This window comes from Podarcis bocagei (genome assembly GCF_964188305.1).
Source record: "Podarcis bocagei genome assembly, chromosome: 12".
NCBI lineage: Eukaryota > Metazoa > Chordata > Lepidosauria > Squamata > Lacertidae > Podarcis > Podarcis bocagei.
This window is the reverse complement of record NC_138137.1, coordinates 59510231-59525851: the sequence shown is the minus strand read 5'-3', so window position 1 is coordinate 59525851 and position 15621 is coordinate 59510231. Positions and strand designations below refer to the sequence as shown.

General features: G+C 44.6%; 1 protein-coding gene across 1 annotated transcript in view; it reads left to right on the top strand.

Annotated features, from left to right (window-relative positions):
- SMARCC1 (SWI/SNF related BAF chromatin remodeling complex subunit C1) overlaps positions 1-15621 on the top strand; it is a 99058-nt gene that overhangs the window by 51323 nt on the left and 32114 nt on the right. Inside the window, exons 20-23 of the mRNA XM_081163504.1 lie at positions 1456-1714; positions 2960-3121; positions 12383-12444; positions 13924-14038. Of these exons, the coding sequence (XP_081019630.1) occupies positions 1456-1714; positions 2960-3121; positions 12383-12444; positions 13924-14038 (598 nt within the window). The remainder of the gene's footprint in view (positions 1-1455; positions 1715-2959; positions 3122-12382; positions 12445-13923; positions 14039-15621) is intronic.

Genomic DNA, 15621 nt, shown 5'->3' with positions numbered 1-15621 from the left:
TCTAGATGCCATAGTTCCAAAATTTGGAGAAAGCACAAGATGGAAGAGATAATTCGGCCACAACAAAGCTTAGAAGCCAGCAAATAAAGGGAACAAACTGAAAGTTTACGCCTTCAGCTGATGGTTTACATCAGAGTGGAGTCATGTCAGGGTGGGGTGGGGACAATTTAAATGAGCCAATATGAATCAACCCAAGAGAAGGCACTACAGGAAGGAAGGACACAAAGAATATGTCAATAATAATAATAATCTTGGCAAGAGATGATGCTATAGCATGGACTAGTAGATTAGAGGTAATTGTAAACCAGGTTGGAGATGGGTCAAGAGAGATGGAAGGCAGAAACGATGCAGAGGTCTGAGTTGCTCAAAGGAAGAGAGATGGCAGGTGAGACTTGCAATGCATTTGAAAGGTGATAGGAAAGATTATAGTAGAGAAATTGGTGAAAAGACCACTGAGGCTAAGGTCAAGGGGCAGATTGTGGGTCTGGAGGTGGCCAGGGAAGGAGAAGAGTGTTTGGAGTCCGATTAGCAACAGCCATGATGATGGATACCACTTGGTCTCATTCTAGAGAAGGTAAAGCCACATGCTGGTTGCCAGTGTGTTTTGAAGTAGCAACTCTCAGATCCAAAGCTGAAATGCTAGGCGAGTGTAGGCCTTGCTGAATTTTGTTTCTGTGTTCAGGGAAATATATGTGTGGGGAACCTGAATCGAAGATAATAATGCAGCAGAAGTTTTAGGCATGTTTCTGAGGTCGGAGGATCTAAATGACAGTGCTTGGCTACCTTCTCTTCATGTTTCAGAGTCAATGTTGTGGAAGGAAGGGGTGGTAAAAGATCCCCAAGAGTCGCTGCTGCTTGGACATTTTTAGCCACTAGGAGAGTTCAGAAGTAGCAGTGATGGCCCAGCGGTACCAAAGACTGGAGGATGGTACTTTAGGGCAAGCTTACACCATAAATGCACGTCTCCAATGTTCTGGCCTTTCTCTGATTGCTTGCTATGCTGAAAGAAGGCTCCCATTTATCTCATACAATAGAAGGATCCTGCTGTCAAACAAGTTGCAGAATGTCTGTTGTTTTGGTCCATTGTAATCACTTTTGACACTTGCTTTGCAGGTCTGGTAGCTCGCCTTTTCTGAAATAAACATTCTCAGAATTTCTCAGCTCTTCAAATTTGTTCTTTTTACACGCATTTGCTATTATTTACCTTCATTGAAAGACGTTCACAAAAATCTATCAATTTTTTTTTTTAAGAGTGGTCACATGTAGCCAAACCTCCCCACAGCTTACTAACACCTGCTTCTAATCTCAACAGGACCACAAATTGTTTCTATTATCTGAACAAATGTTCAGTTCCTGCTGTTCTCATGGTATATTGTTTCATTTACCAAATTTGTGAACCAACTACTTTTGCATTGCGTCTCTTTAAAAGTTGATTTCCCCCCTTTGTTTTTTAAGGCGTTGGAGATGTACAAAGATGACTGGAATAAAGTTTCTGAGCATGTCGGAAGCCGCACTCAGGACGAGTGCATCCTCCATTTCCTGAGGCTTCCAATTGAGGATCCTTACTTGGAGAACTCCGATGCCTCGCTGGGCCCTTTGGCTTACCAGCCTGTGCCTTTCAGCCAGTCTGGAAACCCTGTGATGAGCACCGTGGCTTTTCTGGCATCTGTCGTGGATCCCCGGGTGGCGTCTGCTGCCGCTAAAGCAGCTTTAGGTATGGAGTCACCTTCCCTCCCCACCCCCTTTCCAGTTCAATCTTGTCTGAGAAGGTCTTAATTTCATGCTTGGTGCTGACTTAGCCTTAAAGAAAATCCTCCACTGTCTCCTTGGTTGATCTGTCGTAAATTCACCAAAACTACTTAAGGACTGCCTGGAAAGATGCTGGTATTTAGAAGGGTGGGGTTTTTTTGGGGGGGGGGGGACGACGACATTCTGCACACAGACTGGCATACCTGCCCAGAGAAGCAAATTGAAGCCTGCTTTCATCTTTTCTGCAGTCTGCCGCCTGCTGTCACTTACCTTTAATTGGTTAATGTTAGTAAAGCACCGCCTAAGCCAAGTGGTACCTAAACGCCAAGCATTAATTTGTCGTTTGTGTAGCTCAACGCATAACTTCAAAAGGGCCTTGCTAACCTATTACGGATGCTTCAGGTTCTGCTGTCTGCTCCCATCCTTGATTTCATCTTCATGCAGCTCTTCCCGAGATGCTGTTCAAGATGCTCTCAATATTTCTGAACAAAACAGCCCTTGTATTATTAATTGCCACACAATGGCAATATGTGCATTAGAGTTTAGTGTGTGAGAGTAATGCGTTTTTAAAATAACTTGGAAATTGCCTTATCCATTCTGCAGGCAGCTTCCCCAAAAGGCTTCTCTGCATGTCATCTTCCCTGATCAGTCAATTCAAAGTGCTGGTGCTAAAATTACCTTCCTTTATATGTCTCTTTTTCATGGCTCCTCTCTCAAGGCTGGTGCTGCTTTGTGCTTTGAGCTTTTGGGCCATTAATTTTGGGGTCCTCTTGTCTGCCTTGCCCGAGTCTCTTGCCACATCTCCCTTTGTTCTGGTATTCATTGGCCTGTCCTGCTGTCAGCTCCCTTTGTCCCCTTCTCCCACTCCGCTCTTAGCTTTGTGACTCACAGCTCCCTTGCTAAATGTCCAATAAACAGGAGTAACTACAATAGTGTAAAATGTGCAATCAGATCATCCAGCAGGGTCATCTTAAAGAAGCCTTTCTCAAACTGTGGGTCCTCAGATGTTGTTGAACTACAACTCCCATCACCCCTATCTAGCAATGCCAGAGCTCAAGTATGATGGGAGTTGTAGTCCAACAACATCTGGGGACCCACAGGTTGAGAACCGCTGTCTTAAAGAGTTACCTGTTCTATTGGTACATGACTTTGAAACTCCTCCTGCCTAAAAACAAACTTCTAAGCTTTGTCCTTTTTACTTTGTTTACAGAGGAATTTTCCAGGGTCCGAGAGGAAGTCCCACTGGAACTGGTTGAGGCCCATGTCAAGAAGGTGCAGGAGGCAGCCAGAGTCTCTGGAAAAGTGGATCCCACTTACGGACTAGAGAGCAGCTGCATTGCCGGAACGGCTCCAGATGAGCCAGAGAAACTTGGTATGTCCTTAGGGGCTGCCGTCTGGTGCTCCTGTCCATCATGCTTGTCTCTGATTTGTGTTTATGTCAACCAAAGGGAATAATAACTAAGGGAAAAGCTATAGTAGAACATGACTTGCTTTATTTTGGGGTGAGGTGGGGAGCAGGCAGAATTAGAGATTGGGTTGTTCACATAAGCCACCATATTTTTGGCCATTGAGCGATGAAGAGAACCAATATGTAATTGTGACTCTGAGAGTCACATGACAGCTCGTACTCTGTAATCATTATTGCCTGCATCGTTCATGAACTCAAGAAAAATGAAATGTTTGATCTTGACCGGGGGAGTTGGAATTGTGCCTGATACAATGGTTGAGAATCTGTGGGGTGTCAAAAGTGTGTCAAAAGTGCCAGAAGCTTTGGACTACCTTATTTATTTCCCAGAAATTCGTTTACAATATGAGACGTTTGGTTTTATGCTTGGAGATTGAACATTATTCTCCCCATTTGGAATAATGATTGAAATGCCACACCAGCATAGATCAGTATGTGGCAGGCGCAAGTTCAGGAAACAGCAAATTAGGGGGTCATCTTGATAATTCCTACATTTAAGCAGATTGTACAACACAATGGAAAGCAGTCCTTGAGTGAGAGATATTGCTTCTGGTGTGAGACTTGAGAGTAATTAGGGCATGGTTCCTTCCATTTTCTGCATACACAATAAAGCAGAATTTTACAGCTTTGTCAAAATATAATTACTGAGCACCATGGTGAATACATCCTTTGATTCAGCCTCCTGCTAAGACCAAAATGCCACAGTGCTTAGTCTGCAGCACACTGTTATGTTTGTAGCTTACGTTACCTACTTTTAACGTTTCTGCAGGCAGTGCCAGTCAAGGTACAGAGGAGCACGCAGTTTGGCTGATGGACGTTCGGTTACCTTGTGCCCTCCTGAACGATAGTGTCTCACCAGTTTTGTCTATTGAAACTAATTTTCCTAGACTCCTCCTCTTCTCTTCCTCCTATACCCATCAACCTTCAGCACCCACACAGTATACAGTAATCTTCCTTCCCACAATCACATATGATAACAGCAACAGTACCACACGTTGCCCCAGTCTCTGAGAACAGGGAATTTCACTCAAGCTGCAGTAATGTCAAGCACTGACACTTCAATCTCAAGGCTCCACACCCTTGTGAACATCTCAGTAACTGTCCTTATGCTCTGTTTCCCTTCTGTGTCCTTTCCATCTGCCTTATAGGTTTCAGGTAAACACCTGAGGTTGTGATTAGCTTCATGGCTGTCTAGCTAACACTGTGCTCCAGCAGATCTGGAACTTCCTCCCAGAGAACCAGACCAGGGCGAGGTGTGTTTTTTTTCTGGCTCTGCTGAGTTCTGTGCTTTTAAGTGGAGATGATGATAATATTATTATTGATAATAATAATTTATTGCTTGTACCCAGCCCATATGACTGGGTTGTCCCAGCCACTCTGGGCAGCTTCCAACAAAACATAAAAGAGCACACAATACAGCAGACATTCAAAGCTTCCCGATACAAGGCTGCCTTCAGATGTCTATGGAAGGTTGTATAATTGGTTATCTCTTACAGGCGGCCATCCTCCAACTCATCAGGGGCAACTATGAATGTGGCAGGGCGAGTGTCCTCACCCCCACTGTGTTCTCCACGTGATTAACATCAGATGGAGGAACAGGCGCCTGAATAGGGCTCTTTAGCATTGAGTGCTGAATATTTATTTTTTGAAATATTTAGAGACCCCGCTTCCATTAAAAATACACTAAAAGGGTGTACAGCATGCAAAATTACAGCAAGGACAGCAGAAACATAAGTAAGAAGCCACGTGTTTTCCCTTTCGCTCGCTAGCGGCAGATAATAGAATTTGAAGCCTTTCCTTGGCCCAGAGAATAAAACGTGAGATGCAGATTATTTCTGAATGAGAGAAATGAACTGGATTTTTGCAGTTAATGTTAGCCAGTTAATGTGATTTGTATTGATCTGTGACTAATGGAATAAATTAGGGCAGGAGCAGATGGCTCTCTGTGGGGGAGTGGCTTGGCAAAATTGAATTGGGTCACTCGACGGGCTGCAGCGCCTCGGCTCTCAAACAGCTTTTCACCAGAGGGTGCAAGGCGAAGAAGCCCTCCGCCAAGCCTGCGCTTGCTGCATGGTATATGCCTGCCGAAAATACTGTTTATATATTTGGGCAGCTAAAACCAGAAGGGTTGGATTTAAAACATTATTGCTCTAGAGTGCTAAAAATGTTTCATTGGGGGGGAAGGGTGATCCCTCAGTAGTAATTACTGTAGCTGAGCCGTAAAACTGCAGCATGAGCAACTGCGTTGGCAGTGTTAGCTGGTAGTCCCAGCGCCCATCCCTGAATCATTTAGCAGAGCCATGATGGGCGGCGTAGACCGCGGGTCATGCCACACATTTACATGTAACAAGTGAGTATGTAACACACACCCGCGGCAAATGTGCAGGTAGCTGAGAAAATGCCACTGCATAAGGCATGAAGAAACCCTAAGGTTAAGCGAAATATTTTGCCATTCCCATGTCTTCGTGTTGAAAGAGTGGAGAAATCCTCACTCGCATTGTTCACTGGTTCTTAGGACTTACTAGAGGCTTCAAATGCAGCACACAGGGTTGCGCGCTGCCGCCGCCACCCTGGAAAAACGCCCTGGGATGGCTGCAAATTTCCCAGTCTCCAGAGCATTCCCTGGTGGCTCACTCTGGCTGTAAATCTTCTTCAGTACAGAATAGCTGGTAATAAGCGACCCTTCTCTCCTGAAAAGAACACGCCAGTCTTCTGGTACAGTGGTACCTCGGGTTTCATACGCTTCAGGTTACATACGCTTCAGGTTACAGACTCCGCTAACCCAGAAATAGTGCTTCAGGTTAAGAACTTTGCTTCAGGATGAGAACAGAAATCGTGCTCCGGCAGCAGCAAGAGGCCCCATTAGCTAAAGTGGTGCTTCAGGTTAAGAACAGTTTCAGGTTAAGAACGGACCTCCGGAACGAATTAAGTACTTAACCCGAGGTACCATTCTATATCATAGCAGAAGAAAGACTCAATCGCAGTTCTGAAACTACTTTATTTACAGTCTGATATACAGAGACTCCATCAGTACGTCTGTGCTCTCTGAACACCCGTACAGAACTGCGACACACACAGAAGTGAAACCAACTTCCAAAAGTACTTAGAAGGAAGAGATAATACAGACGTCCTTTCTCACGCTCTCTCAGACACTCACATGATGTACACAAATCATAGTACCACTCGCTGGAGCAGCTCGGATAGATAAAAATCATAACAGTTACCCCAGCAGGCTGCCGCCTGACTCCTTCTTATGTAGACACGGTCAAGGTGGGCTGGGGAGAGGCACATGGAAACCCTCTGGTGCTGTCTTGATCAAGGGCATCTCGGTCATGCCTGCCCCCAACCCTTTCAGATTTTAGTGCATCTGTTGGGGCCCCCGAACATTCGATGCAGTAACAAGTGTGCCTTTTGGAAGGGCCTGGCCTCCTCAGAAGCTCTAGCCTTCTTGGTATTGGCCCCGGCCCTGTGGAATGCCCTCCCACCAGATGTCAAAGAGAATAACTACCAGACTTTTAGAAGGCATCTGAAGGCAGCCCTGTTTTGGGAAGCTTTTAACATTTGATCCATTACTGTATTTTAATATTTGGTTGGAAGCCGTCCAGAGTGGCTGGGGAAGCCCAGCCAGATGGGCGGGGTATAAATATTATTATTATTATTATTATTATTATTATTATTATTATTATTATTATTACTAGTGCTACTTAATTTTAGGCACTCAAAAGCAATTTTTGCCAAGCGAATAAGAATATGCAAAATGTACAGTTGCATGGGCCACTTGCCTTTTGTGTAAATATTAAAGCCCTGAGATGTTTGCTTTTAGCAAAAGCGGCAAGTGGAGCTGGTAGCTGAGAAACGCCGGGGTTTCTCCCCCTGCAAGATTTGAAGGTTTTTGCTTTCTAGCTTGGGAAGGAACACAAGAAACCTTGGGAAGAAACCATAGGAGGGAAGAGGGCTGTTCTTTGCTCAGATCCTGCTTTTGGTTTTCCCATCCAGTTGGCCACTGATGCTGGATTTGATGGACCACTGGCCTGATTCTGCAGGCTCCTCTTATTTTATTTTTGTTTTTAAGTTGTAATCACTCATCTTGTTTTTATTATTGCTTGTAAGCCGCTCTGAGCCCGGCCTTGGCTGGGGAGGGCGGGGTATAAATAAAAAATTATTATTATTATTATTATTATTATTATTATTATTATTATTATTATTATTATGTCCTTACAGTCCATCTAGTCTATTATTAAAATAGAAAAATTCCTTCCAGTAGCACCTTAAAGAACAACTAAGTTAGTTCTTGGTATGAGCTTTCATGTGCATGCACAATTCTTCAGATACACTGAAACAGAAGTTGCCAGTTGTGTATCTGAAGAAGTATGCATGCACACAAAAGCTCATACCAAGAACTAACTTAGTTGGTCTTTAAGGTGCTACTGGAAGGAATTTTTCTATTTTGACTATGGCAGACCAACACGGCTACCTATCTGTAACTAATCCATTATTGTCCACTCTGAGTCCCCAGCCAGCTGGCTCTCTTCAGGGTCTCAGGCAGAGGGAAGGGTCTTTCCCATCACCTGTTCCCTGTCCCTTTTACCTAGAGATGCTGGGTATTGCACCTGGAGATTCTCGTGTTCAAAACGTGTGCTCTAACCCTAAGCTATGCTCTCTCCTCTGTTGTTGTTTTTAACACAGGCCATATATTGTATAACCTGGGCTTCAAACATTCAGATTTTTCACATTCGTTCTGAGTCATTTATGCAAATTCACACTTTCTTTGCACAGTGGTGGTTTTGTCTGGCCAGGTGAGTAGGACAAGGAACTGTGCCTTAAATCACTCAGGTCTTGGCCCCTTCCCATTGCCCCAAGTGCCCAGCTGTCCTTTAGCATCAAACCCTGCTCATGTGTGTTCCAGACTAACGGAAAGAATATGTATATTGGATGTGGTTTGTCCATGAAGTCATGAGCAGAAATAGTTAGCATTTTTTGTGATCTTTGCAGGGACAGGTGAAAGAGAGGAGAATCTCACGTTGGGAGGCTCTCGGGTGATAACTTTGCTTGCATGGGGCAGGTTATAATTTGATACATCTAGGACAGATAAAATATAAAAGTACAGTGGAATAATAAATAAATAAATAAATAAAATAAAATAAAATAAAATAAAATAAAATAAAATAATATACCCTGCCCATCTGGCTGGGTTTTCCCAGCCACTCTGGGCGGCTTCCAGCAAAGTATTAAAATATAATGGTCTGTTAAACATTAAAAGCTTCCCTAAACAGGGCTGCCTTCAGATGTCTTCTAAAAGTCTGGTGGTAGTTGTTCTCTTTGACATCTGGTGGGAGGGCATTCCACAGGGTGGGTGCCACCACCAAGAAGGCCCTCTGCCTGGTTCCCTATAACTTGGCTTCTTGCAGGGAGGGAACCTCCAGAAGGCCCTCGGTGCTGGACCTCAGTGTCCAGGCAGAATGACGGGTACCTTGGTACTCGAACGGTTTGGCTCCCGAACAAATCGGCTCCCAAACCCGGAAGTAAGTGTTCCAGTTAGCGAACTTTTTTCGGAAGCCTAACATCCGACACAGCTTCCGCTTGAGTGGAGGAAGCTACTGCAGCCAACCAGAAGCCGTGTCTTGGTTTTCGAGCAGTTTCTGGAGTCGAACAGACTCCCAGAACGGATTAAGTTCGAGAACCCAAGGTACCACTGTACTCAAGCAGTGCATAATCACTGTGGAACTCGCTCTCCCAGGAGGCAGTCATGGCTGTCAACTCTGGGATGGCTTTGAAAGAGGATTAAACAAATTCATGGAGGAGGAGGAGGAGGAGGAAAGGGTTATCATTGGCTATTAGCCAGGATGGCTATCTTCTACCTCCACATCTGGAGGCAGCAATGCTTCTGAATACCAGCTGCTGGTAACCGCAGAATGAGAGTGGGTTTTCATGCTCAGGTTCTGCTCCCTGGTTGGCTCGTACGAGAACAGGATTCTGGACTAGATGGGGCTAATCTAGTAGACTCTTCATCTACAGTCAGACCTCATGTTACATTTGCTTCAGGTTGAGCGGCTTCAGGTTTCCCGCGGCAACCCGGAAGTACCGGAAAGGGATACTTCCGGGTTTCGCAGACATGCAAAATGACGTCACACACATGCACAGAAGCGGCGAATTGCAACCCATGCAGACGTGGGTTGCGTTTTGCTCATGTTGCGAACAGGCCTCCAGAACAGATCCTGTTCGCAACCAGAGGTACCACTGTATTCTTATGATAAACATGGCTGTACACATTGGCCTTTCCAACCATTTTTTGAAATGGATTTTTTTTTTTAATGAGCCTTTTCAGGTTTGATTTTGTCTCTTCCTCACTCCCTCTGTTTTATTTAGTGAGTGTGTCCATGCAGAGCCACAAAACCTTTTATTTTCTTCCTTTCCTTGCAGCTTAGCTTGTTCTGTCCTGGAAGACTAGACGCTAATCCATTTTTTCCCCTGGATGCGGAGCTCCCAGTGCCTGTTCAATATCTGAGGCTTTCAATGAGCTTCCAGCTTTCTATTAGGGAGGGAAATGAATAGCCTGCAAATTTGTTTCCATGGAGCATGGCAGGCTTGAACTGCAGTGGATGCATCTCCACATCTGCTCACGTCGGATGTTTTCCGTTGCTGAAAACCTCACTTCAGGGCCTCTTCTGTGCACACATCCTCCCAAGTTGTTCAAGGCAACATATGAGGGGATTTGTGGTTTTTTATTTGTGCGGCAACCCTGTTCGGCTAAGTAGAATATTTGGAGCCAGCTGCACTGCCAAGCACCCCTAGGCAGTGGCCTCTCCTGCTGTAAAGGCAGCTAGTTGAATCACATAATCTTAGAGTTGGAAGGGACCCAGTGGTCATCTAGTCCAACCCCCTGCAAAGCTCCTCTTCCTTCCTGCATGTCGCCATCATGTTTTCATTTGCATGCCACTTTCTCATGGTAGGTGCATTCTCAAAGTGGCTCACAACATGCAGAATAAATGAAAACCACATTTCACGATAATGCAAACAGAGCACAATTTAAGCAAAACAGTCGCACTAATCCAAATAAAAAAATTCCTTCCTGTAGCACCTTAAAGACCAACTAAGTTAGTTCTTGGTATAAGCTTTCGTGTGCATGCACACTTCTTCAGATACACTGAAACAGAAGTTGCCAGATCCTTCTATATATTGAGAAGGTGGGGAGGGGTATTACTCAGAAGGGTGGTGGGAATCGGAGATTGGCAGATAGCTGAGATGAGCCTGTTGACGACTCTTAACGACTGCAATATCTGCCAATCTCCCATTCCCACCACCCTTCTGAGTAATACCCCTCCCCACCTTCTCAATATATAGAAGGATCTGGCAACTTCTGTTTCAGTGTATCTGAAAAAGTGTGCATGCACACGAAAGCTTATACCAAGAACTAACTTAGTTGGTCTTTAAGGTGCTACAGGAAGGAATTTTTTTATTTGGACTATGGCAGACCAACACGGCTACCCATCTGTAACCAGTCGCACTAATGTAAATAGGGCAGACAAAGACCTCGTGTTAGTAGACACCGAAAAATGCCTAAAATTCGATCTTTATCCAGAAGGCAGGGAGTGCTTGAGACTGATGAGAGTTTAGCGGAGAGTCAGTCAGCACCGAGAGAGCCTCAGGAAGGGCTTTGCAGAAAAGCGCAGCACTCAAAAGTTGAGAGCGAATTGCCTCAGCAAACAGGAGATGTATTTGATCAGAGTGTCGTCGCGCTCCAGTGTGGGTTGTCCTGTCTTGGCATGTGGTTTTGTGCAAGAGGATTTAGTAGCCACTGAGTGAGTGAGCAGTTGCCACCTGGGGGAAGAGGGGAAGCAAACTGCAGACGATTGTGAAGGCGTGCCAGCTGGCTGGAGCAACTGTGGAAATAAGGATATAAAGGGAGACTTTTTAAGAACTTGAAAAGGCATAGAGGCCCCAGTGAAATGGCAGTGGGCAAGTTTGCACAGGCGCTTCATATTCTGTTACAAGCATAATATGAAACCTCCTTGTGAACACAGTGGGACGAGCAAAGGGAAGCTTTGCTAAAATACCCACTAACAAGTCTTTGCCTTGGGACGGTCTTCTAATTGATCGCTGTGAGAGTTTTATATATCTAATTAACTTGTTTTACAGGCTGTGTGGAGGTGTTGAGTGGCAATTACTTAGGACTGTTTACCCTGCGCCAAGACATTCAATCCTGGGCCCATAAATTATGGCAATTAAGAAAATGTGCATAAACACACTTAATTTCCTTAATCTATTCTCAATGCCAGAGTTTGGGTTTCTGCATCCAACAGAAGCCGGAACCTGATGCTTTGGAAGAATAATTACGGGTCCCTGTAGCTTACCCCAGGCTTCCAGGAATCGGATGTTTAGGAACACATGTTTTAGGAACTGTTGCAAGATCGTATCGCCGTGTTCCACACGTTATTTCCGTGCCTAAATGATAATTGGAGCAATCCGCCAGAAATGTCAGCACCCATGCTTGCCATTGATCTAGAGGAGCTTATGGAGAATTAACCCACCGTAGGGAAGAGTTAATTTTCAGAGAGCCACATACATGCGAGTGGCTGGCTTGTGAGAGCAGGATCCGTGTCACAGCATCTCTCTAGAGTAGGGATGGGCAGTCCTTTTCCTGTTGTTTGGGGGCGGAGCCAGAGGCGAAAGTGTTCTGGATCAGGTAACCTGGAATAAAGGCTTTGCTGCTTCTGTTTTCATTGTGTCTGCCTTAGCTTAGATTTCCCACTCCTGTGCAGATCTGCTCAGAAGTAAGCCCCTCTAGGTTTGATGGTCGTTACTCTCAAATGGAGTTTAAAAAAAAAAAAATCAGTGGAACCAGTCAATCTGCAAGTGAAAGTAATCTCTATACATACATATACATATGTAGCACAAGCCTACCAGCGTATTCTCAGACCGGTGGTGGGCAGAGGAGCATTGATTCCTGGGCCGGGATGACTCGTAATGCTGATCTGATTTGAAAGTTTGATTACCCATGGCCAGCAGGGATTGAGCTGCGATCGCCTTGCTCAATGTGATGATGCTTTGTGAAAGTGCTCCGAAAAACAAAACAAGAGACTTCCATTAGTCCTCTGATGGGTTATCAATAACTGTTCCTGCTGCCACACGGTCAGCTTTGTATTAAGTGTTAATTATTCTGCCTTACAGATGGAGCTGAAGAAGAGAAAATGGAGACAGAGACAGATGGACCACAGGCAGAAAAAGTTAAGGTCTGACTGCTTCAAATGCCATTTTTTAAAATTGTGCAGTGCTTCAAGCATTTCATATGAATTATTACTATTAATAATAATAATACAGAAGCCTCTGAATGAAAATAAAGCCCCACTTTCACAAGCTCAGAAAGAGTTTGTTTTCACCTATTTTAAGAAAACATCTTGTTTTCTACCTAAATTAAAATTATGTATTTATTAATTTATGTCCTGCTTAATGCAAAAATCGGCTTCTATTTTTATTTGTTTCATAAAGTTTATACATCATTTTTTAAAAAAATCTCTAAGCTGTTTTCAGGTATAAAAACCAATTGCACAAGCATTAAAATATAAACATATGTAATAAAACAATCCCTTTAAAACATATTGCTAAATTAAAGCAGGAGACTTGAGTAGGAAGATTTGAGGGATGCGAAAGTAAACGCAGGATTCTTTTGTTTACATCTGCTACAGAGCAGACAGGTGCCTATGCATATTGAGCTAAATCAGCCTTCATCAACCTGGTGCCGTGCAGATGTTTTGGACTACAACTCCCATCAGCCCCGGTCAGCCTGCACTCTAGTTGGGACTGATGGAAATTATAGTACAAAACCTCTGGGGAGCACCAGATTGGCAAAGGCTGGGTTAAACCATGCAAAAGCAGTCAATGAAATCCACCAGTTTGGACTTCCAGTATGGGATTTGTTTCATTGGATGTTGTTTTTCCCACTATGCTCTTTTGTTGTTAGAAGGGAATATTTGGAGTCAGTTTTAGGTCCAGTATGCTGTGGGTTAAACCACAGAGCCTAGGGCTTGCCGATCAGAAGGTCGGTGGTTTGAATCCCTGTGACAGGGTGAGCTCTCATTGCTCAGTCCCTGCTCCTGCCCACCTAGCAGTTCAAAAGCACGTCAAAGTGCAAGTAGATAAATAGGTGGGAAGGTAAACGGTGTTTCTGTGCGCTGCTCTGGTTCGCCAGAAGCGGCTTAGTCATGTTGGCCACATGACCTGGAAGCTGTACGCTGGCGCCCTCGGCCAATAAGATGAGCAAGATGAGCGCCGCAACCCCAGGGTCGGCCACAACTGGATCTAATGGTCAGGGGTCCCTTTACTTTTTAACACACAGAGAAACTGAAGCCAAGAGTATTCACTGAAGACTCTAAGCTGGCTTTTCTAGTTTGGAGCTTTGGAATCAGTCAAGAGTATTTCTAAATAAGGAAACAATTGCCTTCTAATTTATTTATTTATTTATTTTTGTATGACATCCCTTGCTATTTCTATTTTTAAAGTGAACACTTGGTGTTCCTAATGCACCGATGTTCTTCAGGAAAGCTATCCTTTATTTTCATGGCCTGCTGTGTCTCTACTTCTGCAGTTATTTGTTTCCTGCTCAGTAACTACGGTTGTCAAGAGGAATACCCCCCCCCAAAGGAAACCTTAAAATTTCGTTTCCCTGAGCTGTTTAATTACAGTACGCCTCCCCCACTTTTCATATGCTCTAGATTGAAAACAAAGGGGACCATGAACTTGGAGATGGAAACAAGGCACAGGAAGGAGACGAGGAGAAAAACGCAGAAAAGGAGCAGGATGGCGACGTCTCCCAGGACTCCAAGCCAGGTAGGAAGCTTCGGCTTCGCTCTCCCAGCTGCGCAGAGGCTTTAAAGTGCTTTCCCTGTAGTTCCAGGCATGTCTCATAAAATAAGCTGTAACGAAGGCATTATTCCCCATAGCATAAGTTGCCAACATGGCACCCACAAGGGCTTTCCCTTTGCTCCCTACCCGCCGCCAGTGAAATTAAGGCTTGAAAAGGCTTTCTGTTATAGCCAGTAAAAAGTGGAGGCTTAACTCTCCCCTCCAGGGCTGTAACAAACGAATCCTGAAAACAGCCTGTTTCTGAACTTAAGTTAGGCTTGGGAAAGAATTCCTATTGCAGTTTGGAAGCTCCTTCCAATTCAGGGGTGATTTCTAGGGCAGAAGAGGGGGGAATTGCAGGTGGAGGGGAAAGGATTACATCTTCCGTCCTCAGCGCACGCGGACACCCACCCACACACACCCACACACACACCCATTTTGCAGCTGATAGAAAGCTTCTTCAAGTCTAATTATTGCAGAGGTGATACAACTGGGGAGGCAACAGTTAGCGCCTCCGTGACCGCTTCCTCTGAAATTAGCTTGGGAAGAAATCTATTGGCTTTAATGGAACCCATTTTTCAAGACTAATCATTGTGTGTGTGTGTATTAGCAGGGGGGTACCATCCTGGAGTTTAGAGCTGGGAAGGGAAGGTTATCTCTAGCTGCCTCAGCTTCCCTCCCCAGGAAAATACCCCGATTAGTTTAGAAGAAAAGCAAAAATATTTTTTTCCCAGCCTAGTAGCTGCCAGGGGAGAGAAGTGAGAGTGGTTGCAGTGCACAAGTGATTACGGCTGTGGCCTGTGCTCACATGGAGGTCCCCACATTTTCTCCAGTTTGCGAATGTGCCCGTGGGCGAATAAACATTGACAACCCTTACTCCACCGTAACATGTCTGCTTTGGATAGAATGCAGTAGTCCATATTCAGGCTTTATCTCACAAGCCTGGCTCAGGCGCTAAATCTTGATTTGAAATCCTTTCATGCTTCAGGCAGGAATTCTTTTCATCTTGGTTGTACACTTTGGGTAACCAATGCTGAGCTGAAGCAGCCCTGCCCTAATATGAATTGAGTGCGTTATTTCCTCTTGCTAAGCCATTGGTTCAGCCTTAATCGGAAAGAATAGGTGGGCAGGCTGTGCCCACTCTTTAAGTATCTTGCCGTCTTCTCTGCCTTTCAATTGACAGAAACTCAATAATTTAAATCACGAAAACATTTATGTCCTTTAGAACAATTGAGTCTGCTTTTTTGAAATTTAAATAGTTGGGTCGGGGGATAGGTTTTTAATAATTTCTCTTACCTTTAGTGTTAATTTGCATAGTCAAATGATTATTTTGCAAATCGTGGGTGGGCTAGTATATCCAGTGAGCTGGTTCTGGGTGCTGTTAGGAAGCTGTCTCACTGCAGCAGTCCCTTGACTTTAAACTTGAAAGCCAATATTTCTCTTTCTCAAATGGAAGGGGACATTCTCAATGGCTGCACTGAGCACACCACATCCTTCTTGGGGCGGGCCAAGCCAGAGGTGTCTTATTTTCTCGGCTGTTCTAAGGAGGGCACCCGAGACGACAGTTG